The 27,064-nt window shown below is 48.0% G+C and overlaps 1 protein-coding gene across 1 annotated transcript in view; it reads right to left on the bottom strand.

Moving 5' to 3' along the window:
- Positions 1-6,324: 6,324 nt before the first annotated feature.
- Positions 6,325-27,064, bottom strand: part of AP4S1 (adaptor related protein complex 4 subunit sigma 1) — a 64,446-nt gene continuing 43,706 nt past the window's right edge. Inside the window, exon 5 of the mRNA XM_075330260.1 lies at positions 6,325-8,286. Within this exon, the coding sequence (XP_075186375.1) occupies positions 8,158-8,286 (129 nt within the window). The 3' untranslated portion in view covers positions 6,325-8,157. The remainder of the gene's footprint in view (positions 8,287-27,064) is intronic.

Below are 27,064 nucleotides of genomic sequence, written 5' to 3'. Positions count from 1 at the left end.
GCTAAGAGTCTGCACTGGATGAAGCCCTGAGAAGAAGGCCGTCCAGGGCAAACGATCACTGCCAAACCTTAGGGGTGCAGGACCCTAATCACAGCAGCCCCATGAGAATACTCGATGGGCCGTGGCTAACCGCAAGGGAAGAGCCACGAATTGGACCACTCTGATGGCAAAACGTAGTCAACGCTGGTGTGAACCTGCGATTGACCCCTGCAGAAAGGCATCTCTGATGCCGATGGCTGCTAGGGAATCTCCTTGGGTTCTTGATTGGTCCGGTGAAAAAAACACACGGAACAAGACTGAGACTCCATGTGAAAACGCCACACCTGACCATGCTTGAAAAGCTAAAGATCCAGGCCGGAAGGCACCGCCCTGTTCGGGGACTGGAAATAGATTTAAACAAAAATCTCAGAACCGTTCCCAGTCGGGAACCGGTACAATTACTCCATTGGCCTGCAAGAAATGCACGGCCTGTGAGAAGCCTTGGAGCCGGGAGGAGGTGACAGAAAAAATCTGTTTGGCGGGTGGACAGAATTCCATCCTGTAGCCATGGGAGATATAATCCCGCCCCCACTGAACGGAGACGTGTTAGAACCATACGTTGCCAAGTGGAGAGAGCCTGCCACCGACCAGGAGGAGGTTGGCGGCTAGATAGCTCGGAGGAAGCTGACTAAGTGGCAGCATCTCCTGCGGTCTTCTAAAGACGCAGCTTCAAGCCAATTGGTTCTATGAACCTAGGCCGAGCTAGAGGACGATCAGATGGAGGAACGGAAACCACCGAAACCTCAACTGATTCCTGCCCTGGACAGGTTCCCTGGTTTAGGTTTGTGGCAAGGAAGAACTCTCCTCGCCGAGAGCTTCCTAAATTTCATCTAGTTGGTTCCGAAGAGACTGGTCCCACCAAAGGGGAGCCCAGTAAGGACCCTCTATAGAGGCCTCTGCCTTCCATTTCCGAAGCCACAGGAGCCTGCGGATAGCGAGGAAAGTAGCCAAGACCACCGCCGTGCGGTGTCCAGCATGGCAGACTTGGCAGAGGATGAAAAGACTGAAGTCTGGAAGTTCAGGCAACCGTCTTGGGCATAGAGTCCCTGTGAGGGAATGCATCTCCTCTGAGGAGCCATCAGCCACTGACATAACGGTCCGGGCTGAGCCACCTGAGGTGAATGAGCCCACCTCTTGACCACCATTGGTGGACAGGGGAAACACAGTCCTCAGAATCACGCTTCATGAGAAGCGACTGTCAGAGCGGACCCTGGGCTGGTCACAGGGGCCTGAAAACTGGAGTGGTTTAAGGAACACACGTTGTGTTCACCTAGATAAGGTAACTCCGGCGGATTGAGGTACAGTACAAAATTAATGTACCGTGGGATCCTTATAGAGGTGCCGTCAGCCACTGATACAACTATCCGGGCTGAAAGTCTAGACACCGGAGTGGCCACCCTTGGCGAATGAGTACACTCCTTGACCACCTCTGATGGAAGGGAGAGACAGGCAGCAGAACCCCGCTGTGGGATCTGCAGGACAGGCTGCGGGCTTGGACGCAGCGGCCTGAAAACTGGAGTGGTTAAGGAACACACTCCTTAAAGGTATACTGATGCCTTTTGCCAGCGGGGAATACTCCCCTGATACAGGCGGATGGAGGTCCAATACAAGTATAATGGACGCAATCCAATCATTCGCATCCGCGTCACCTACGGACGGATCAAAGTACCTAAGGCAGCGTCCGAGCCCCTGATAGAGACATCCTCCTCGTCCAGTGAGTCAGCTCGTATCGGAGCTGCGGGACGGGGAGGACAGGGGACCCTGCGTCTCCCTGTCAGGAGGACGGGGTCTGTGAGCTTTGCTGAGCAAGCAGAAAACGCCCTGAGAAGGGGGCTGCATGCTCAGCAGATGCCGGGACAGCCGACCCCTGGAAAAAAGATTCCCCCAGGGGTCAGCCACCGAACCCGGAGCAGCTGGAGGGACCATGAATGAGCCTCCAAGCTGAGGGGCCACAGTGGTTATGAGCTCGCCGTACGAGCCCACCAGCAGTGGATAATAAAAACAGCCTGCAGCCTCGCTCTGTGAGACCTGCTGCAGAGGTGGGGTTCAGCCTGGGGCGACTCCAGGCTGAGGCACCACCACATAAGAACCATTACAGTATGGGCCGGTTCAGGCAATATAAGCTTACATGCAGAGCATGTAGTGTACAGCCTTGGAGCTTTGCTCCTAGTGAGACATGCTGCTGAGGAGGAGGTTCTAAAATAAAGAATTAACTCCTTCAGAATGCCCTGATAGTGTATAAAAAGTGCACAACCAGAGGTTGTGACTTATCAGGCCGCTATTGTGAGTGCCCCCCCAGGTTCCAAGCCTGGACCCCCAGCCAGATATCCACTCCCTCTGCACTGCAGAGCAGCCAGCGCCGATCAGCGTACTAAGAACGCTGAGAAAATGGCGCTAGAGTGAGGGGGGAGGGCGGGGGTTAACCCAGGAGCGGGAATCGGAGGGCTAAGAAGATGTACAGGGGAGGGAATCATCTCCCAACAAGGAGTGTCCTCCCCTGTGCAGAGCGGCGGTTGGGCGGCGCTGCAGCGTCCCCCTGCATGACTGACATGCAGGGGAACGAAACGAAAACTAGGCCGCGGCTGAAGCCGGGGCCTAGAGTTATGCATGCGGCCGAAAATCAGGCATCATCGGCGCGGTACACAGTAAAACCCGTGGAACCGGCCGGAAACACAGTAAAAGCAGCATTATCAAAGTCAATCACTGTCCCCCCAATAAAGTGCCCCACATTGCAGAAGGACCCTCTGAATAACGTCTCTATACTTAGCTTTGAGACGCAGGGTCCAGTCCCTGGTGGGGTGGGGGTCCAGTGCTCCGTCCAGCAGGGTCCTGCCAAAGGGCTGCGGATGGAGGCCGGTCTCCTGCAAGGCAGTGAGAACCGTGTTGGCTCTAACTTCAAGCCAGAGCCCCTAAGGGATGGTGAAGGAGCGCGGCATGAAGGGCTCTTGCCCTGAATCAACCTTAACAGCACCGCCGCCAGGGGGGTGTGAAGGGACATGCCAGGGGTCCAGTGGACCCGCTTTTCTTCCAAATCTGTAGAAAAAATGAAAAATCAAAAAAGGATGCATGTGTGTGTGTGATCCTCCTGACACAAAGCATGAAACTGGCTAGGTCTGGCTAGCAGGGGGTGTATATGCTAGGAGGGAGGAGCTACACGTTTTGAGTGTAGTAACTTTGTGTGTCCTCCGGAGGCAGTAGCTATACACCCATGGTCTGGGTCTCCCATAGGAACAATAAAGAAAAAATCCTTTATTTGGAATAAAAACAAAAAAAAACCCACCCTCTTTCACCACTTTATTAACCCGTCAAAACACCCCTGCAGGGCCGAGGAAATTCACATGATGTCCCATGACAATTCAGCTCTGCTACATCTGAGTGACAGTGAGCAATGGAGCATGACTGCCTGCTGTGAGTGCAGACAGAGAATGACTGCACCGTGATCAGCGGTGACATCACTCGTTATTTGCGGTCACAACTGGACAACGCCATGATCCTCCACCTATGACTGCAGGTAACCTGACCTCAGAGGACCTCAAGTGATCTCATTAAACTCAGTGAACTCCCCTGCATCTTCTGGCAGAAAACTGCATTTTTTTTTTTTGCCAAGGGATGCAGAGTTAGTGCTGTAATGTTCACACCATAGTCATACACCCAATATACACCTCCTGGCAAAAAAAAACAACGCATCAAAACCGCATAAAAAAAAACGCAGTTTTCTGCCAGGTGGTGTAGATTGGGTGCATAAATATGGTGTAAAAATGTCATTACCAAATTTGCATCTCTTGGCCCAAAAAGGTAAAAAAATCTTTTCTTCTGCCAAGAGGTGCAAATTTGGTGCTGAAATGTCTGTACCAGATTTCAGCACCAAATTTGCACCTCCTGGCAGAAAATGAGCGATGACATCACTCAAGTTATTTGCAGTCACAGGTGGGAATCTCCAGCTGTGACCACAAATTACTTGCGTGACGTCCCTGCTGATTGCGGCTCAGTCTCTACAGTCACAGCAGGCAGTCATGCTCTATGGCCGCGTGCTGTGACTCAGATGTAGTAGTGCCAGGATCACTGTGGGACCTCGCATGGATTACATCGGACCTGCAGGGGTGTTTTGTGGGTTAATAAAGTGGTGAAAGAGGGTGGATTTCATATTTTATTACAAATAAAGGATTTTTTTTTTAGTGTTTGTGTTTATTTACTTTCACTTACAGATTAGTGATGGGGGTGTCTCATAGACACCTGCAATTACTAATCCAGAACTTAGTGGCGTCTGTGTGCTGCTATTAACTCCTTATTACCCAGATTGCCACCGCACCAGCGCAATTGGGAAGAGCCGGGAACAGCACCAGGTTTGTCGCATCTAATAAATGCGACAATTCTGGGGAGGCTGCATGTTGCTATTTTTAGGCTGCGGGGCAGTCCAATAAGCATGGACCTCCCAGATCTGACAATACCAGCCCCCAGCTGTCGGCCTTTATCTTGGCTAGGTATCAAAATTGTTGTTCACAAGAAATTGTGTAATATTTGTGCTGTTATTTTTTTTTCTATTTCTCCTTGTGAAAACATTTTAGTGATAAAAATGTAATTCATTTTTCTTCACCACCCAATGGTATAATATTTTGTGACATACCTGTGGTGACAATATGATCACTGCACCCATAGATGAATTCATTGAGGCTGCAATTTGTAAGATGGGGCCACTTGTGGGGGATTTCTGCTGTTCTGGCATCTCAGTAGCTCCGCCAATGTGACATGGTACCCGAAAACCATTCCAGCCAAATCTGCACTTCGAAATGGCATTCTTTCCTTTCTGAGCTTTGCACTGTGCCTGAAAAGTAGTTTGTGATCACATATGGGGTACTGCCATACTTAGAAATTGTCTAACAAAGTTTGTGGCCCATTCTCTCCTGTTACCTTTGTAAAAAAATAAAATTTGTGCTTTCATAATAATTTTTGTTGAAACACCCCCCCCCCCCCCGTAATATTTCATTTTCTTGGCCCAATATTATAAAATTCTGTGGAACACCAATGGGTTCAAGATGCTCATCACACCCCTAGATAAATTACTTGAGGAGTACAAGTACAAATGGTGCTCCTTCCCTTCAGAGCCCTGCAGTGCACACAAACAATAGTTTTCCACCACATTTAGGTTATTGGCGTAATCAGGAGAAATTGCACAACAAATATTATGGTTCAATTTCTCTTATTAACCTTGAGAAAATTAAAAATATGGAGCTAAAATAATTTTTGTTGGAAAAAATGTTTGTTTTTTTATTTTCAGGGCTCAAATGTTATAAAATTCTGTGAAGCACTTGGGGGTTTTCAAGGAGCTCACCACAAATCTAGATAAATTCCTTGAGGGGTCAATTTTTCAAAATGGGGTGATTTGTGGGAGTTTACACTGTTAAGGCACACCAGGGGCTCTACAAACGCAGCACAGTGTCTGTTATCGAATGCATTCAATTTTACTTTCCAAAAGTATCTTTCCTCAGGAGAAATTGCACAAGAATTTGCATGATGTATTTTTTTTCTGTTACTCTTTTGCAAATGCAAAATATGGAGCTTTAACATTTTTGTGGGGGGAAAAAAATAAATTCATTTTTTCTTACACATTGCTTTAGTTCTGTGAAGCACCTTAAAGGTTAATAAACTTCTTGGATGTGGTTTGAGGGGTGCAGTTTTTAGAATGTAGCTACTTTTGTGTATTTTCTGTCACAGAAGCCCAATAAAAGTAATTTTAAATGTGATGTGGTCCATAAACAAAATGGTTCTATTAATTTTGTTGGAAAAATGAGAAGTTGCTAATAAACTTTTAGCACTTCTGAAAAAAAAAAATATGTTTAAAAAATGTTGCTGATATAAAAGTAGACATGTGGAAAATGTTATTTATTAACTATTTTGTGTGGTATGACTATCTGGTTTAAGGGCGTAAAAAAAATCAAAGTTTGAAAATTGTGAAATTTTCTAATTTTTTTGCCGAATTTTTGATATTTAAACGCAAATAATATTGACCAAAACAATATGTTAAAAAAAAAAACAAAAAAAAAGTCTCAGAATTACTGGGATCTGTTGAAGTGTTCCAGAGTTATAACCTCATAAAGCAACACTGGTAAGATCTAAAAAATAAGGCTCGGTCATTTACGTACCAAGTGGTTGGTCCTTAAGTGATTAAAATCACAAAAACATCAACAAAGAACTCACACCATCAAAAAAGTTATGCTTTAGTTCATAGTTTAATTGTTAAAGAAAAAAAAAAAAAAACAACAAAGGAATACACACAAGAGGAAAACCAGAAAGTGACCTCGTTTTTATGGTGTGGTTTTCATTGTTACAATAAAAGGTATATAGTGGTAGCAGTTTTAGTGGTGTTTAAAGGGAACCTGTCAGTTGCAATATGCACCCTGTACCAGGAGCAGTTCTGGGTGCATATTGCTAATCCCTGCCTTACCGTCCCTGTATACACTACCATAGATCAAGAGATCTTTAGAAAATGTATTTCTAAAGATATTTTATTGTATGCTAATGAGCGCAGGGACTAGTCCCCTGGGTGTGTCACCCCTCATTAGCATATTAGTATACCCCTGTGGGCGTGCTGTCATGGTAATGAATACACAGCATCACAGGATGAGCTCACCTCTCCGCTGCCATCACCACCGGACACTGAATTTCGGCTCATGACCCCGGAGATTGGGTCATGTGCACTATGAAGCTGGGTGTATGCGTCCTTCAAACTGAAGTAGTGCGCATGACCCGCACTGAGCCGAAATCCAGTGATGGCGGCGGAGAGGGGAGTGAGATCATCCTGTGACGCTGCGTATTCATTAGCATGACAGCACGCCCACAGGGGTATACTAATATGCTAATGAGGGGCGACGAACGCCCAGGGGACTAGTCCCTGCGCTCATTAGCATACAATAAAAGATCTTTAGGAAAAGTATCTATGTTAGTGTATCAACCACTGAGGACTCTCAGTTCTTTTAAACAATTTTTTTTATGTTAGTGTATACATGGACGGTTAGGCAGGGAATAGCAATATACACCCAGAACTGCTCGTGGCTCTGGGTGCATATTACACCTGACAGGTTCCTTTAACTTTGCTGTGAGTTCCTATCATTGCACTGTGGTGAATTAAATCTGAAATTTACAACACAGGGCATGTTGCAGATGTAGAAATCCACAGCATGCGAGGACCTACATGTCATTTTTTATTCTAATCATTTCCTTAGTGCTTCCTTCTAGTTAACGGACGCGTTGCAGAGGGCGTATGTGTGTATAATTTTTTATTTTTTTTTAAGTTGTCTCTCCAGGAAAGGAGACAAACTCTAGCGCCACCTATTGGAAGTAGCAATCCTAACAGTCAAAAGTGGCCTTTTAACAAGCCTTTTCATACGACCTAGGATATATGCCAAATCAGAATTCCAATTTGCAGACACGGTGTTTCGGGGTGATTGCCCCTCGTCAGTGCAAAGTGTGGGTAACTGATCTGGCTGTATGAGAAGCTATGTGGGGACCACGGGGGAAGACTATTCTCCTCATGGAGACCTGACAAACCAGTCTGGCTGTCAGTGTTCAGGCGACTTAAAGCTGCAATGCCCATCAGGGAATTATTCAAATTGTCTCTTCAGGAAAGGAGACAAACTCTAGTGCCACCTATTGGAAGTAGCAATCCAAAAAGTAGCTTTTTTTTTTTTTTTTTTAAAACAAGGAAAAAAAAAAATCCACCCAGCTACAAACTGCTTCCTTCTTTATGTGTGCACAGTTGTTAATTTCTTAGTTTTTTTTTATTAAGGACCTTTTTTTTCCTTTTTATAACGGTTCATGATGCATACTTCGTTGGTATTTCATATTCGCATACCGTGCTGTTTAGGGCACCAGTTGCGAATGTGAGTCTTATACTATAAGTGACAGCTGTAGCTGTAATACGGATATAGCCATCGTAGTGCCCTGTGTGCACTCCCATACCAGTGCCTAGATAAATCTGAACCAACCATGGAGCATCTGGACAGATGAATGTTCTCAGCAGTCTTCAATGATGGCCGATTATAACTCCTCGAGTGTTGTCTAGCTCGAAATAAACCTATGAAGACATTTGGGGAGGGCAGTGTGTGGAAATCCAGGGAAAGTTCAGCTGTCTCCAACTTTATCGAGCACCAGGAGTGGAGCAAGGATCCGACTCTTGTTTGTTTCTACGGCGCAGCCATTTAACACCATCTCATCCAAAATAATGTGGACCTTGTCAAGATTGAACATTATCTGTACACCGGAGTGAAGGAATACATATCTGCATATCAGTAAGATTGTACAGAAGACATTGTTAGGAGAAAACAGCAAATATTCTTTTATCAGTTTCTTTCTTATAAACAGAACACTAAACTGGGAAATCCATGTTAAAATAAAAATGGTTGAGCTTAAGTGAACTATTTATGCATTTACTGCACTCTATGTATGCATTCTTACACTGGTAAGGTCAAAAATTGAGCAAGGGAGGATTTACACCACCCACCGTGCAGCACTTAATTACCATGGATTAGCTTATTTTCTGATCAACGGTAGTTTATTAGTTTGTTTTAACAGATCCTGTTAACATACAACAATGTGTTGCCAACAACGATTATTTTTCGGCCTAATTCACACCAGTATTTTCCTCTCCAACAGCTTCACTGATGCCTCTGCTCTGTGCCAGTCATTACACTGGTTGCCTATCCGCTACAGAATCCAACATAAACTTATCACTCTCATTCACAAAGCTCTCCACGGCTCCGCACCATCCTACATCTCCTCCCTCATCTCGGTCTATCACCCCACCCGTGCCCCCCGTTCTGCTAATGACCTAAGACTGACATCCTCAACAATTCGAACCTCCCACTCCCGTGTTCAAGATTTCTCACGAGCTGCGCCTATGCTTTGGGACACACTACCAAGATCAATCAAATTAATTCCCAACATCCACACCTTTAAGCAGGCCCTAAAAACGCATTTCTTTAGACTAGACTTTCACCTCACCTCCCTCATCTAATCTAGTCCCATTCTGCCCTTCATAAAATTTACTTCCAATTCTTGTCCCCTATATTTTATGGTTCCTTCATCTTCATGTACTTTTTTACATTCTGTACCTGTATAAATTTTGGCTGGCGACCGGTCCACGCAGCTGGTTTTGAATCCCCTATTAAATCAATGGCTGTACCATACATGACAAGCTTTTCTCCCCCCAATTCACCTTTTGTGTCTCCCCTATTCCCTCATAAACTGTAAGCTTACAAGCAGGGCCCTCACTCCTCCTGGTATCTTAATTTTGTTATTTTGTGTTGTCTCATATTGTTTGTACATGTCCCCTCTGAATTGTAAAGCGCTGTGGAATATGTTGGCGCTATAGAAATAAAACTTATTATTATTATTATCAGTATGTGTTATCAGAAGTCTCCAAATTACAGAACAGGTGTCAATCTTTCAATTATACTTTTTCTCTGGAGGTGCCACTCCTGATTGTCATACAAACACCGATCCAAAAATATTGGTGTGTGAATGAGACCTGAAGAAAACCAACAAAAAAAACCATATCACCCAGTGGATGAGCATTTTGCTTGCTCAACAACTGATCAGTAGGGTGTTACACTGCCTGATCTTCAGGAAAAGTTTTTTTCTAGGAATGCTCATTTCTGATAAAAACAAGTCTTCAACCTGTCTGCAATGTAGGTGGTGTGTGTGTGTGTGTGTGTGTGTGTGTGTGTGTGTGTGTGTGTGTGTGTGTGTGTGTCACATCACACAAGAATGACGGGTTTTTGTGGGTTTTTTTTATTTTTTAAGAAAGGAAAATTCTCTGCTTTTATTTTACGTCAATAGTGGGAAGTCACCCCATAAAAGAAAAAAAAAGTTAAAGAATAAAACCTGTTAGAGGTGGGACGGCTGAAATTCCAATACGGCACCTGTCTTCAGAACACTCTTTAGTAGGTAGGGAATCATCTCATTAGATGGTATGTCAGCCAGTACATGTGCCACTTCTAGGACAGCTGCGGCTAGTATTTTTAGGCTGGGAAGGGCCCAATAACAATGGACCTTTCCAACCTGATATCAGCCCGCAGCGGTCTACCTTACCTTGCGTGTTATTAAAAACATCAATACAAAAACCAGGATAACTGTGGTATACTCCACGCTGCTGTACAAAGAAGCACTCCAAATAATAAAAGCAATGGTGATGGTTTATTCTACGCGTTTCGAAGAGATATCCTCTCTTCTTTCTCAGGAAAATCCACCGATCTTTCTGGATGTTCCTTGAGGAAGAAGAGGGGATATCTCTTTGAAACGCATAGAATAAACCATCACCATTGCTTTTATTATTTGGAGTGATTCTTTGTACAGCAGCGTGGAGTATACCACAATTATCCTGGTTTTTGTATTGCTTCTGTCTTTAGCACGTGGGATCGGCTGCAGCTGTTATATGTCTCTATACTGGTTGTGAGTCTCAACCTTTCCAGGTGAGTAGTTTTCCTATTAAAAAGTCACCATATTTTACACTGGTAAGACCCTATTGCGCTCCTTATATCCACAGCTTTTTCCTGTCTATTTAAAAACATCGTCATTTTTAATTATTTATGTTAAACCAGGCTAAACACCCTTTAGTGCCACATGAAAGGCACTAAAGAGTACAAATTTATAATATGTAGGAGGGTTATGACATTATATAGGTGCAGGATATCTATTCTATCTGCATTGAACAAAAATATAAAAACACTAGCTGTACTACTCGGCTTCGCCCGGGTTAATAACTGCTGTTAACAAAATAGAATGTATTAACAAAAATGTATTCTGCACAAAAAACCACCAAATAGAAATGTAATTATAATGTCTGTCTCCCCCTCTGTATATATCTCTCTGTCTCTCTCTCTGTCTGTCTCTTTCCCTGTCTGTCTCAATCTCTTTCTCCGTCTGTCTCAGTCTCTTTCCCTGTCTAATGCTATGTCTCTTTCCCTGTGTCTGTCTCTTTCCCTCTCTTTCCGTGTCTGTCTCTCTTTACCTGGCTGTGTTTGCCTCTTAACCTGTCTCTCTCTTAACCTGTCAGTCTGTCTCTTTGTGTCTGTCTCTTTGCGTCTGTCTCTTACCCTGTCTGTTTCTTACCCTGTCTGTGTCTGTCTCTTTCCCTGGCTGCATTGTGACACGCCAACATTCCATTTAAGGGCGTGGCTGCGTATTCTTCTGAAGTTCTGGCTGCACTGTGGCTCCCAGCTCCATTCGCTTTAATGGAGGCAGGTTTTTTGGCGAATAACTATAAAACGTGGGGTTAAAATTTCCCCTCAAAACATAGCCTATAACGCTCTCGAGGTCCAGAAGTGTGAGTGTGCAAAATTTTGTGGCTGTAGCTGTGATGGTGCAGATGCCAATCCCGGACATGCATACGCATACACACACACACACACACACACACATTCAGCTTTATATATATTAGATAACTTGTTTTTGCTCCCATTTTTCATAAGCTGAACATTAACATATATTTATTTACACACAGGATACAGAAAGTATTCAGGCTACTTTAAATTTTTCACTGTTTCATTGCAGCCATTTGGTCAATTCAAAAAAGTTCATTTTTTCCTCATTAATGTACACTCTGCCCCCATCCCCCATCTTGACAAAGAAACAAAGAAAAAAACCCAGAAATGTAGAAATTTTTGCAAATTTATTAAACAAGAAAAACTGAAATATCACATGGTCATAAAGTATTCAGACCCTTTGCTCAGTAAGTAGACGCACCCTCCTTTTGAGCTAGTACAGCCATGAGTAGTGATGGGTGATCAGGGAGACTAACCCGATCGTTTTGTAAAGATCGGGATCAAGATAACACGATCCTGCATCCAATCACTGATCTGAGGCTTTAGCTATGTTATGGGGCGAGTGGGGGGGCAGTAAAATAAAGAATATAGTTAATAATAAACATTGCATACATACAGGTCCCGCGAGGCATCCTGCAGACTCTGTCTCCCGCCGCTTCTGCTTCCAAGTCTGATCATCGCTATGCCCTCCCAGTAACCACCGCTGACGATAGGACCTTGCGTGAAGTCATACCCATGTGACCAGTCATGTGTGAATGTTGTAAATTATCTCAGTACGCGATATACTCAGTAAGATGCTCGGGCACATGCTCAGCACCCCCTCCCTGCATGTCAGCGCTCTTTACAGAGTCAGCCCACATGCAGGGGTTGGCTGCTCACACTGTAATGCCACAGAAGGTGAATAGCGGCACCAGGAATCAGGTGATCGGAGATCACCGTTGCTATAGTAACCCGCTCGTTAGGTTACTATAGCAACGGTGGCAGTGGTGATGTCACCGCTTACCAACCCGCAGCCTTTGCTTATTCATTGAGTGATTAGACAGCATGGGGAGCAGAAGCATTCTTCCTTCCCCCCGTGCTTTGTGATATAGCAGAGCTGCATCAGTGACAGAAGACCAGTATTGTTGAGGGGTGAGAGGGAGTCATAAAGATGGAGTCCTTAAGTGTATCTGTGTATATTTCTAATAAAGTTTTTTTTCTCTATGTGGTGTCTTTTTTTAATCCTTTATAGGAGATTCTTAATGGCCACTGTCAAACTTGGCCTGACATTAAGAACCTCGGGCTTAATACCAGCTGGTAAAACAAAGCTGGTATTGACCCCATATTACCCAGCATGCCACCCGGCACCAGGGCTGCTGGAAGAGTTGGATAAAGCGCCAGAAGATGGCGCTTCTATGAAAGCGCCATTTTCTGGGGCGGCTGCGAACTGCAATTTGCAACGGGGAGGCCACCCTGTGCTGCGTGTTCCAATCCCCGGCTGCCTAGTTGTACCTGGCTGCACACAAAAATTGGGCAAAGCCCATGTTGTTGTTTTTTTTGTTTTTTTTTTAATTATTTCCTATATTTTATAGGTTCCCAGCTGGGTACAAATAGGCAGCTGGGGGTTGGGAGCAGCCTGTACCTGCCTGCTGTATCTGTCTACCATAGAGAAATATGGCAAAGCCCACTTTTTTTTTTTGTTTTAGTTTTTTTTAACAAAAAAAAAAAAAAAAGGCTTCCCTGGATTTTACATTGCCAGTGAAGGCAACAGCAAGCAGTGAGGGTTAGCAGCCAGTAGCTGCTTGGATTACCCTGAGCTAGCAATAGAAAATGCAGCGGGAGCCCACACATTTTTTTTTTTTTTTTTTTTTTTTAAATAACTAAAAGAAAAAAAAATGGGCTTCCCTGTATTTTGATTGCCAGCCAAGATAAAGCCAGGCAGATGGGGGTGGCAGCCGTCTGCTTTATGTGCGCTGAGAATCAAAAAATACCGCGACGCACTAAGTCATTTTTTTAAAATGATTTATTTTTATACATTTGTGTACATTATCTATATCTATCTACAGCTCTGACAAAAATTAAGAGACCGCTGCAACATTTTCAGTTTTTCTGATTTTTCTCTTTATAGATAAATTTGAGTAAAATGTAAATTGTTCTTTTATTCTTTAAACTACTGATAGCATGTCTCCCAATTTCCAAGCAAAAAATTTTGTATTTATTTTCTGAAAATAGTAGTTTGTAGAATAAAAGAACAATTTATATTTTACTAAAAAAATATACCTATAAAGAGAAAAATCAGAAAAACTGAAAATGTTGCAGTGGTCTCTTAATTTTTGCCAGAGGGGTGTTTGTGTTTGTGTGTGTGTGTGTGTGTGTGTGTGTGTGTGTGTGTGTGTGTGTGTGTGTGTGTGTAATGAAGGGAATTTTGTTTACTTACCGTAAATTCCTTTTCTTCTAGCTCCAATTGGGAGACCCAGACAGTTGGGTGTATAGCTCATGCCTCCGGAGGCCACACAAAGTATTACACTAAAAGTGTAAAGCCCCTCCCCTTCTGCCTATACACCCCCCCGTGCATCACGGGTTCCTCAGTTTTAGTGCAAAAGCAAGAAGGAGGAAAGCAAATAAATTGGTTTAAAGTAACTTCAATCCGAAGAATCTCGGAGAACTGAAACCATTCAACATGAACAACATGTGTACACGAAAAAACAACAGGGCGGGTGCTGGGTCTCCCAATTGGAGCTAGAAGAAAAGGAATTTACGGTAAGTAAACAAAATTCCCTTCTTCTTTGTCGCTCCATTGGGAGACCCAGACAATTGGGACGTCCAAAAGCAGTCCCTGGGTGGGTAAAATAATACCTCATAATAGAGCCGTAAAACGGCCCGTTCCTACAGGTGGGCAACCGCCGCCTGAAGGACTCGTCTACCTAGGCTGGCATCCGCCGAAGCATAGGCATGCACCTGATAGTGTTTGGTGAAAGTGTGCAGGCTCGACCAGGTAGCCGCCTGGCACACCTGCTGAGCCGTCGCCTGGTGCCGTAAAGCCCAGGACGCACCGACGGCTCTGGTAGAATGGGCCTTTAGCCCTGAGGGAACCGGAAGCCCAGAAGAACGGTAGGCTTCAAGAATTGGTTCCCTGATCCACCAAGCCAGGGTGGATTTGGAAGCCTGTAACCCCTTATGCTGACCAGCGACAAGGACAAAGAGTGCATCCGAGCGGCGCAGAGGCGCCGTACGGGAAATGTAGATTCTGAGTGCTCTCACCAGATCTAACAAATGCAAATCCCTTTCACATTGATGAACTGGATGAGGACAAAAAGAAGGCAAGGAGATATCCTGATTGAGAGGAAAGGTGGATACCACCTTAGGAAGGAATTCCGGAACCGGGCGCAGCACCACCTTGTCCTGGTGAAACACCAGGAAAGGGGCTTTGCATGACAGCGCTGCTAGCTCAGACACTCTCCGAAGTGAGGTGATTGCTACTAGGAAGACCACTTTCTGCAAAAGGCGAGAAAGAGAAATATCTTTCAAAGGTTCAAAGGGTGCCTTCTGAAGGGCCAGCAGAACCCTGTTCAGATCCCAGGGTTCTAACGGCCGCCTGTAAGGAGGAACAATGTGACAAACCCCTTGCAGGAACGTGCGTACCTGAGAAAGCCTGGCTAGACGCTTTTGAAAGAACACAGAGAGCGCTGAGACTTGTCCCTTAAGGGAGCCGAGCGACAAACCTTTTTCCAATCCTGATTGAAGAAAGGAAAGAAACGTGGGCAATGCAAATGGCCAGGGAGAAAATCCCTGATCAGAGCACCAAGAAAGGAATATCTTCCACGTCCTGTGGTAGATCTTGGCAGACGTTGGTTTCCTGGCCTGTCTCATAGTGGCAATGACCTCTTGAGACAACCCTGAAGACGCTAGGATCCAGGACTCAATGGCCACACAGTCAGGTTGAGGGCCGCAGAATTCAGATGGAAAAACGGCCCTTGAGACAGCAAGTCTGGACGGTCTGGCAGTGCCCACGGTTGGCCCACCGTGAGATGCCACAGATCCGGGTACCACGACCTCCTCGGCCAGTCTGGAGCGACGAGAATGGCGTGGCGGCAGTCTGACCTGATCTTGCGTATCACTCTGGGCAACAGTGCCAGAGGTGGGAACACATAAGGGAGTTGAAACTGCGACCAATCTTGAACTAAGGCGTCTGCCGCCAGAGCTCTGTGATCGTGAGATCGTGCCATGAATGCTGTGACCTTGTTGTTGTGCCGGGACGCCATTAGGTCGACGTCCGGCACCCCCCAGCGGCAACAGATCTCCTGAAACACGTCCGGGTGAAGAGACCATTCCCCTGCGTCCATGCCCTGGCGACTGAGAAAATCTGCTTCCCAGTTTTCTACGCCCGGGATGTGAACTGCGGATATGGTGGAGGCCGTGGCTTCCACCCACATCAGAATCCGCTGAACTTCCTGGAAAGCCTGACGACTGCGTGTGCTGCCTTGGTGGTTGATGTAAGCCACCGCTGTGGAGTTGTCCGACTGAATTCGGATCTGCTTGCCTTCCAGCCACTGCTGGAACGCTTTTAGGGCAAGATACACTGCCCTGATCTCCAGAACATTGATCTGAAGGGAGGACTCCTGCTGAGTCCACGTACCGAGCCCTGTGGTGGAGAAAGACTGCTCCCCACCCTGACAGACTCGCGTCCGTCGTGACCACCGCCCAGGATGGGGGTAGGAAGGATTTCCCCTTCGACAATGAAGTGGGAAGAAGCCACCACCGAAGGGAAGCTTTGGCTGCTTGGGAGAGGGAGACGTTCCTGTCGAGGGACGTCGACTTCCTGTCCCATTTGCGGAGAATGTCCCATTGAAGTGGGCGCAGATGAAACTGCGCAAAAGGAACTGCCTCCATTGCTGCTACCATCTTCCCTAGGAAGTGCATGAGGCGTCTCAGGGGGTGTGACTGACCTAGAAGGAGAGATTGCACCCCTGTCTGCAGTGAACGCTGTTTGTTCAGCGGAAGCTTCACTATCGCTGAGAGAGTATGAAACTCCATGCCAAGATATGTCAGTGATTGGGCCGGAGTCAGATTTGACTTTGGAAAATTGATGATCCAACCGAAACTCTGGAGAGTCTCTAGAGTAGCATTGAGGCTGTGTTGGCATGCCTCTTGAGAGGGTGCCTTGACTAGGAGATCGTCTAAGTAAGGAATCACCGAGTGTCCCTGAGAGTGAAGGACCGCCACTACTGTAGCCATGACCTTGGTGAAAACCCGTGGGGCTGTCGCCAGGCCGAACGGCAGTGCCACGAACTGAAGGTGTTCGTCTGCTATGGCGAAACGCAGGAAGCGCTGATGTTCTGGAGCAATCGGTACGTGAAGATACGCATCTTTGATATCGACCGATGCAAGGAAGTCTCCCTGGGACATTGAGGCGATGACGGAGCGAAGGGATTCCATCCGGAACCGCCTGGTCTTTACGTGTTTGTTGAGCAGTTTTAGGTCCAGGACAGGACGGAAGGACCCGTCTTTCTTTGGAACCACAAACAGGTTTGAGTAAAAACCGTGACCCTGTTGCTGAAGAGGAACCGGGATCACCACTCCTTCCGCCTTTAGAGTGTCCACCGCCTGCAGAAGAGCATCGGCTCGCTCGGGAGGCGGAGATGTTCTGAAGAATCGAGTCGGAGGACGAGAGCTGAACTCTATCCTGTAACCGTGAGACAGAATGTCTCTCACCCAACGGTCTTTTACCTGTGGCAGCCAGGTGTCGCAAAAGCGGGAGAGCCTGCCACCGACCGAGGATGCGGTGTGAGGAGACAAAGTCATGAGGAGGCCGCTTTGGTAGCGGCACCTCCAGCGGTCTTTTTAGGACGTGACTTAGACCGCCATGAATCGGAGTTTGTCTGATCCTTCTGAGGCTTTTTGGACGAGGAGAATTGGGACCTGCCCGCGCCCCGAAAGGACCGAAACCTCGACTGTCCCCTCCTCTGTTGGGATATGTTTGGTTTGGCCTGGGGTAAGGATGTATCCTTTCCCTTGGATTGCTTGATTATTTCATCCAATCGCTCACCAAACAAACGGTCACCAGAAAATGGCAAACTGGTTAAGCACTTTTTGGAAGCCGAATCTGCCTTCCATTCCCGTAGCCACAATGCCCTGCGTATTGCCACCGAATTGTCGGCTGCAACCGCCGTACGGCTCGCAGAGTCCAGGATGGCATTAATAGCGTAGGACGCAAATGCCGTCGTCTGAGTGGTTATGGACGCCACTTGCGGCGCAGACGTACGTGTGATTGCGTCAATCTGCGCTTGACCCGCTGAGATAGCTTGGAGTGCCCATACTGCTGCAAATGCTGGGGCAAAAGATGCGCCGATGGCTTCAAAGATGGATTTCAACCAGAGCTCCATCTGCCTGTCAGTAGCATCCTTGAGTGAAGCCCCATCTTCCACTGCGACTATGGATCTAGCCGCCAGTCTGGAGATTGGGGGATCCACCTTGGGACACTGAGTCCAGCCCTTGACCACGTCAGGGGGAAATGGATAACGTGTATCCTTAAGGCGCTTGGAAAAACGCTTATCAGGACAAGCTCGGTGTTTCTGGACTGCGTCTCTGAAGTCAGAGTGGTCCAGAAACATACTCGTGGTACGCTTGGGAAACCTAAAACGGAATTTCTCCTGCTGAGAAACTGACTCCTCCACTGGAGGACCTGAGGGAGAAATATCCAACATTTGATTGATGGACGCGATAAGATCATTCACTATGGCGTCCCCATCAGGTGTATCTAGGTTGAGAGCGGCCTCAGGATCAGAATCCTGATCAGCTACCTCCGCTTCATCATACAGAGAGTCCTGCTGAGACCGTGAACAATGTGATGATGTCGAGGGAGTTTCCCAGCGAGCTCGCTTAGGTGGTCTGGGACTGCGGTCCGTGTCAGAGACCTCACCCTGGGACCTATGAGACACCCCGGGAGGACATTGTTGCTCCAACTGAGGTGGACCATGGTGCAGTGATTCCACAGTGCCCATGGTCTGAGATACCGGTCTGGACTGCAAAGCTTCTAATATCTTAGCCATAGTCTCAGAAAGTCTATCAGTAAAAACTGCAAACTCTGTCCCCGTCACATGGACAGTGTTAGTTGGTGGTTCCCCCTGGGCCCCCCTTCGCAGAGGCTCCGGCTGAGCAAGTGCCACAGGGGCCGAGCATTGCACACAATGAGGGTCAGTGGAACCTGCCGGTAGTATAGCCGTACATGCAGCGCAGGCGGCATAGTAAGTCTGTGCTTTGGCACCATTGCCTCTTGTGGACGACATGCTGTTGTGTCCTCTGAGCAATCCCGGAGGGTATATAGCCAAAAATCAATCGTGCACCATACAGTGTAAAGTATAGCATATAAGGATATAATCTATATGTACACTACTGCACTAGTGGGGCCAGCACCATAGGTGCTGCTTACCGACCGCTCAAGCGGTTGTGTGGTCACCAGAAACGCTGCCTGGTTCTCCCAGAGCTTGTCTCCCCTCTCCAGCGTCGGAAGAGCTGACAGGAATGGCTGCCGGCGTCCTGAGGAGAGGAGGAGGCCGTGGGCGTGCCCGAAAAAGTGCGGGAGTCTGGTGCCCCACTGTGCACAGTGAGGGGGGTGGAGTATGCAAAGCACGCTCCAGCCCTCAGTGCTGACGTTCTGCACAACATCTCTCCCTTCCCCTGACTGACAGGCCTGGGGGCGGGAAAAGACCGAGACTAGGCCGGAAAAGCCGGGGACTCAAGTTATAAGCGCGGCCGGCGTATAAGCTCGGTCTGCGCGGAAGTCCCCGGCGTACAAACAATCCCAGGCGCGCTGCCGTGTTGCAATGGCAGCGCGCGGTCAGGCGGTAGTCTCTAGTAAACCAAGCACACCAGCACGCTGTAGTGTGTGATGACACAAACGCGGTCAGCGCCGCGGTCCCCGGTGCACTAACACACCCAGCAATGCTGGAGTGATTCTGTGCGCGGTCCCCACGGGGACACAGAGTACCTCAAAGCAGCAGTGTCCCTGACGATACTCGGCTCCTTGTCCAGCAGATACCCCAGGTGCTGTGGATGGAGCACGGTCTCAGTGTCTGGAGACCGAATTAGGATCCCACTTCCCCAGAGCCCATCAAGGGATGGGGAAGGAAAACAGCATGTGGGCTCCAGCCTCCGTACCCGCAATGGGTACCTCAACCTTAACAACACCGCCGACAAGAGTGGGGTGAGAAGGGAGCATGCTGGGGGCCCTGTAATGGGCCCTCTTTTCTTCCATCCGACATAGTCAGCAGCTGCTGCTGACCAAGCTGTGGAGCTAATGCGTGCATGTCTGACCTCCTTCGCACAAAGCATGTAAACTGAGGAACCCGTGATGCACGGGGGGTGTATAGGCAGAAGGGGAGGGGCTTTACACTTTTAGTGTAATACTTTGTGTGGCCTCCGGAGGCATGAGCTATACACCCAATTGTCTGGGTCTCCCAATGAAGCGACAAAGAAATATATATACCTACCTAGCGATCAAAATGCAAAGAGGCACATTAATGTTTTTTTAATTATTAAAAAAAAAATAATAAAAAAAAAAAGTGTGGGCTCCCGCTGAATTTTGATTGCCAGTCAGGTAAAGCCAGGCAGCTAGGGGCTGGGATTGTCCATAGCCACCCCTGGAAATGGCGCATTTCATCCAGCTTGTCCAGTGGCCCTGATGGCGGTGGCACGCTGGGTAATAAAGGGGTTAATACCAGCTTTGTATTCTTAGATGGTACTAAGCTTGAAATTCATGGTGTCATGCCAAATTAGACATGGCCACCGTGAATTTCTAGTAAACAAAAAAAAAACCAAAAAAAAAACATTTAGAAACTATATCTTTATTATAAAATCAATCCTTAGTCCGACATAATCCACAGGGACAGTAATGTCAACTCTGCTTTATCGCTGTGCACAGACAGTGTCTATAGAGTGAGAAGCAGAGATTGCCATGTCAGCTCTGCTACACCGCTCTGTACAGAGCGATGCAGCAGAGCTGACGGTGAGGGTATGATTGCACTTGCGTCTCGCATTGCATCACCCCACACAGTCTGACAATCTCAGGACAGGAGCGCATCAGCTGTATGGAAATACATGCAGCCGACCGTTCCTGATGGGAGATTGTGTGATGTGATGCGACACTCGCACAGTGACAATGAAAGTTCAGTTACCAGGACCTTCGATGACGTCATAGTCATGTGACCAGTCTGTAAGCCAATCAACATTCACACCAGGCATGGTCACATGCTATGATGTCATTGAAGGTCCTGTAAGTTGGTGCTGGTTACCGGAGGCACAGCAATGATTGGACTCGGAAGCAGGAGCGGCCGGGAGTCTGCAGGACGCATCGCAGGACTGGTAAGTATAATGATAATGTTTTTTTTTTTTTTAAACTTTGAATTTTTATTGAGATTTTCAATTTACGTTTTTCATACATAAAATAAAACATAAAATTCACAATTCTTATCGAACCTAGACAAACAATGACAGGACAGGTGAGGAGGGTTAGGAGGGGAGAGGAGAAATAGGAGGGAAGAGGGAAGGGTTTCAAGAGTCCATGCTCCTTCCATAGGACCCATAGGCCTCAGTCTCACAGATCCTCCTGTCCCGCAAAGTAGTCCCATGGTGCCCACACGGCCTGGAAGCGGTCAACTGTGTCATGCAATAGTGCCGTGAGATGTTCCATGCGTCTAACGTCCAGTAATCTATACTTGAGGCTCTGGAGTGAGGGTGTCCCTGGCTGCCTCCAATTCTTTGCAATTAAGCATCTGGCCGCCGTAAGGATGTGGGACAAAAGCTTAGAGGCCGTTTTTCCCAATCCCCCATTCCCAAGACCCAGAACATAGATCAGGGGATCAAGATCAACCTCTATATATAGTACTTTATGGATCAACCCTCTAACCCGCTCCCAGAAGGGGACTATCCCTGGACAGGACCAGAATATGTGCAGAATGGTGCCCCTGCCTCCCCCGCATCTCCAGCAACAAGCCGGTATGGAGGGGTCTATGCCATGAAGGAAATCTGGAGTGTGGTACCAAAATAGCAAAATTTTATAGATATTTTCCTTATATAGTGTGCATATTGACGTCTTGGCGGCGTTTCCCCAGATTGCTGCCCATTCCTGAGGAAGTATCCGCCTTCCCAATAGAGACTCCCATTTCCGCATGTATGGAAAAGACCCCTCGGGCCCCTCCCGTGAATCAGAAAGCAAAATGTAAATTTCCGAAATCAGCCCCTTAGTATCAGTGCCCCTTCTGCAAATTTTCTCAAAATCTGTGGGAATCGAGGCCCCTGCCCTGCCAAACAAGGAGCCAGCCAAGTCTCTGATCTGCAGATATTGGAAAAACTCTCGATTAGAGAGAGAGAATTTATCTCTAAGGTACTCAAAGGAATGGATCTGCATTGTACTTCCATCTATAATGTCTGCAAATCTGAATAGACCTGCCTTGAGCCAGGGGTGCACCATGTCTGACTCCAGACTGCTTGGGAGCAAGGGTTGGTATATGAAGGACACCAGAGGGGAGCAGGGGGATGCCAAAGGAAATCTTCTAATGCAAAATGCCCAGAGGTCCCTAGTGAACTGCATCGGTCCAAGAAGAGGGGGGGGCGAATCACACTGGGCCGGGGGCCACAGGAGCGCGTTTGGATGTATAGGCGCCAGCCAAAGTTTTTCAATCTCAGTCCACCTGTTGTATGCCCAAAGGGACACCCAACAGGGGATCCTCCTAAGATGGGCCGCCCAATAGTATTTTAGGATGTCCGGGACAGAAAGCCCCCCCCTGTTTCTCCGAGCCATCAACACCTCCCTGGCCACCCTATGACGTTTGTTACACCAAATAAATCTAAGGATAGCCGCCTGAAGGGACTTCAGCTCCTTTATTGGTACCTTAACTGGGAGGGTTTCAAAGAAATATAATAATTTTGGGAGCAAGCTCATTTTAACCGCCGCAATGCGCCCCATCCACGAAAGAGGGAGGGGCAACCACTTGCTCAAAAGAGTTCTCAGCTCTCGGAAAAGGGGGGGGAAGTTAAGGTTATAGAGGGAATCATAAGTAGATGTGAGGTTAACCCCCAGGTACTTGACCGCATCTGTCTTCCAACGAAACTTAAAATTCAAACGCAGGTAATCCAGGGCCACCGGGTCGAGATTCAAGGGCATTGCCTCCGTTTTGCTAGAGTTGATCTTATACCCCGAAAGGCTCCCGTACCTACCCAAGGTGCACATTAAAATTGGAAGGGACACATGGATGTTAGTAAGTGTAATGAGCACATCGTCGGCAAAAAGTGAGATTTTAAACGGTTTATTCCTGACCAGGACCCCCGAGATGTCTGGGTTGCTCCTGACCGAGGCCGCGAGGGGCTCTATGCATAGTGCAAAAAGGAGGGGGGACAGGGGGCACCCCTGCCTGGTGCCATTGGAGATGAGAAAAGGCTTAGAGATGTGGAGGGGGAGTTTGATAGAGGCCGTAGGAGCGCTATACAGGGACTTCAAGGCCCGCATAAAGCCACCCGAGATCCCAAAGACCTCCAGTGTCTTGAAGAGAAAAGGCCACGCAAGGCGGTCAAAAGCCTTCTCTGCATCTAGACTCAACACCAACGCCTGTTGCTTCGTCCGATTTGCCACATCCACCAGGTCTATGACCTTCCTGGTGTTGTCCCCCCCCTGACGGCAAGGGACAAAACCCACCTGGTCTTTATACACGAGTTGGGGCAACCATCGATTAAGCCTGGCCGCCAAGAGCTTGGTGAACATCTTCAAATCGGAGTTCAAAAGGGCTATTGGTCTATAATTAGCACAGTCCAATGGGTCCCTGGGTGGCTTGGGCAGGAGGATTAAATGGGAGTGTAGCATGGATGGAGGGATAGGGTCACCCTGAAGGAAAGAGTTAAACAAGGCGGCCATGTGTGGGAGGAGCTCCGCCGCAAACACCTTGTAATAAAAATAAGTAAAGCCGTCCGGGCCCGGTGACTTCCCGCCAGGCAGGGCTTCCAGAACTTGCTCCAGTTCCTCTGTAGTAATCTCTTCATTCAAAGCCGCGGCTGCTCCGCAAGGCAGTGAAGGGAGCTCAAGGGCCGAAAAATAGTCCCCAAGTGCCCCAGCCCCGCGCGAAGCCATGCCCGGGGGAACCGGAAGGTTATAAAGCTTGTTGTAGTAATTGAAAAAAATGTCAGCTATTGAAGCGGGGTGATAGTGGATAGTGCCCTTTTCGTCGCGCAGAGCCTGAGGGCATGAGGATGTAGCGCGCTCCTTAAGCTGCCTGGCGAGTAAGGTATGAGCCTTATTACTCCTTTCATAGTATCTTTGTTTGGAAAAGGTTAGCAATTTTTCTGCTCTGCCAATTGCCAAGTCTCTCAACTTTTCCCTAAGGCTGATGACTCTCCTAAGAATAGTCAGTGATGGGGCAGCCGCCAGTCTCCCCTCCTGTAGCTTAAGATGGGCCGTTATAGAGTCCCGCTGGCTTGTGGCATTCTTTTTAGCCCTGGCGCCCTCTCTAATGCATAGTCCCCTCATCACTGCCTTGTGAGCTTCCCAGAGTGTTGCCGGCGACGTGACCGTGCCCGTGTTCAACTGAAAGAATTCGACCAGTTGCTTATTTAAAAAGGCCCTAGTGTCGGGATTTTTGATCAGAGATTCATTAAGGCGCCAATGCTGAGGCCTAGGTCGAGGACCATCTTTCTTGAAGTCCATTATGAGTGGGGAATGGTCTGACCACGTAATGGATCCCATTTCCACCCTCTCAAGACGCCCCAGCAGCTGTGAGTCAATGAAAAAATAGTCTATTCTGGTGTGCGTCTGATGCGGATGCGAGTAGAAGGAAAAGGCCTTCTCTCCCGGGTGGTCCACCCTCCAAGCGTCGTATAAAGCCCCTGATCTAATGAGCCTACGAAAGTCCCGGGACAAATTTTTCAAAGCACCCGATGGAGGGTGTCCACCCACAGAGAGTCTGTCGGCCACCTCCGAAAAAGGGATGTTAAAGTCTCCCCCCAACACCGTAGAGGCCGGTGCCAGTCCGCCTATCAGATCGAGTATTTTCTTAAGAAAGCGTATCTGCCCTTCATTAGGTGCATAAATGTTGGCCATTATGTGCGGGGATCCCCCCAGTTGGCCCTCCAGAATCACATATCTACCCTCTGGATCGCAGTGAGAACCCGTAATTTGTAGAGGACAACTGGAGGATATTAAAATAGCAACTCCCCCCCTCTTGGAGCCCGAGTAAGCCGAGTAATGGATGGGAAAGCGGTGGGACGCAAATTTGAAAGTGTTTGATTCCACAAAATGTGTTTCTTGGATAAAGGCTATGTCTGCACCTGATGTTTTCAGTTCCTGTAGCAGCAATTTCCTCTTACGGGGTGAATTCAGACCTTTTACGTTAAGAGAGATAATGCGGGTCATATCTAAAACTTAGAAGTAAGAAAAAGCTAATGGCACACCTATACCGTCGGGGGCATGACTTCCCCTGTGAAGCCGGCCAGAGGAGATGGTCCATACGACAAAGGGCCGCAGCTCCCAGGGACTCTAGAAGGGGTGGTACCTGAAAGGACACATAAGGAAAAAACATCGGGGAGGGGGGAAGACAAGGACAAACATAGAAATGAACATGAATTAAGAACATTAACCAAAATGCATAAACCTTAGGCATAGATTCCCGGGGGGTCAACCCGGAAGGGAGAGACCTAGAGGGAGGTTCCCCAACCCGTCTGAGCTAAGAGAGCCACCCACCTCACTCCCCAGTAGCCCTCCCACGGGGGTCAGTCCAGTGGGCACGGGCCCGTGCCAAAAGGAAACAAGGGAAAAAAAAACAAAACAAAAAACCTCAACCACTAACTCCAAGTAAGGGGACCGGGCTCCCGCCAACCCCCCTACCACCCACGGCATCATTGTGGCTACAGCCCCCCCCCTTATGCAGCTCAACAGACCCAGAGGTCCGCAGATGACACAATGGACAGTCAGAGGCTTGCTGTAGAGAGAGTCACAGTATCACAAAGCATGCTCAGCCACTGGAACTCAGAGGGTATAAGAAATAGGCACCAAGCAGGTTAAGAAGTGTCCTCAACGGTGAGCCGGGGAGGGGGGCGACCCGCGGCCCCTACCTCCTCTCCCCCCCAAAGCCCCACGCCCTCCACCCCTCACCTTGGACCACACGGGAGGGGGCGGCCCTTCCAACCTTTGCAAGTCCCAATCTGGGATACAGACCGCTGGAATGTCCAGTGCTTCACAGAACAGAGTGGTATCTGCTGGAGTGCGAAGGGTCGCCGATTTACCCCCTCTGCGCGCTGTTAGTGCAAACGGGTAACCCCAGCGGTATGGAACCTGGTGCTCCTTCAGGCTCGTGAGGAGGGGTTTGAGGTGCCGCCTTTTCTGGAGTGTGATGCGAGAAAGATCCGGGAAAAGCTGGATTTCCTTGCCATTGAACACAGGTGCCGTGCGCCTCATTCTAGCCTTAGCCATGATCAGTTCTTTGGTGGAGAAGTCGTGAATGCAACAAATGATGTCCCGGGGTTGGGTGGATAAATTCTTCGGCTGTAAAGCCCTGTGTGCCCTGTCCAGCTTGATGATGTTAGAAGGGGGAGCGTCCAACACTTCATTAAAGATGGATTGTAGTATGGAGTTTGTGTCCTCGGGCCCATCTGACTCTGGGACCCCCCTCACACGGACATTGCAACGGCGTCCTCTGTTGTCGAGATCCTCTATGTGAGACTGCATATCCTCCATTATTTTTTGTTGCGATGTTGCCAGTTTGTGTAATTCTGATACATGGGATCTGGTGATGTCATGCTCTTCCTCCAGGGATTCAATTCTGCTAGACAATTGCTGCAAATCTCTCCTCACTTCAGCTATTTCTGACCTGCAAGTTGCTTTAACCTCACGTATGAGGCATTGAAAGTCCTCTTTAGAAGGAAGTTTACTTATGAAATCATGCATGTCCTTATAGAAGGTGTCTGGCCCTTTAAGGTGAGCACCTGCAGTAATAGACACTGGAGTTTTAGTCTGGTGCTGGGGAAGCTGGGAAGGTTGATCTCCACACCGAGGCCCAGAGGGGGGAAGCAGGCTGCTCTGTTCCCTGATATTACCAGCTGTGGCTGCAGTCCCTTCTCCCGGCAGTGGGGAGGGCTGCCCCCCGACCTCCACCTTATCTCCCACAGCCACTATGTGCTCCTGGGCCTGCTGCTGCTGTGCCTGAGGATCCGATGCAGTGCAGGGCTGCTGAGCCAAGGCATTCCCTGTTGGAACTGCTGCAGAGATTCCTCCACTTTCCCCTGTGTCCCCGCTCACCCACTCCTCCTTCTCTTGTTGCTTAGCAGGCCGGGCCAGTGCCTCCATTTCCCCTCCATGCTCCTGGAAAGATGGCGTCCGGGCCTCCCCTGGACCCTGTTCCAGGCCCAAGAAAGTATCCAGCGCCGTGGTGTGCAGCGGGGGGGCCACCGATGCCTGCTGCGATGGTTTAATCCTCCGTGGTCCCATCCTGAGAGCCGGTGAGTAGGTTTGTGCTTATGATAAGTGCTGATTTAGCTGAGGGTCAACAGGAGCTCCTCTTCCCCACGTCCACTCAGCTCAGCATCCTGGACACGCCCCCCATGATAATGTTTTTAATAATGTGGGGTTTTTTTTATACAGCCCCTTGACCCGATCTGTAACACGAGCTTTGTAGGAAAGCTCGTGATCGGGTTCGTGTACACGATCACTATGTGATCGGTACGATCCTCGATCTTTACAGATCTGGATC

Source organism: Anomaloglossus baeobatrachus, chromosome 12 (assembly GCF_048569485.1).
Source record: "Anomaloglossus baeobatrachus isolate aAnoBae1 chromosome 12, aAnoBae1.hap1, whole genome shotgun sequence".
Taxonomy (NCBI): domain Eukaryota; kingdom Metazoa; phylum Chordata; class Amphibia; order Anura; family Aromobatidae; genus Anomaloglossus; species Anomaloglossus baeobatrachus.
This window is presented reverse-complemented; position numbering and strand designations above follow the sequence as displayed.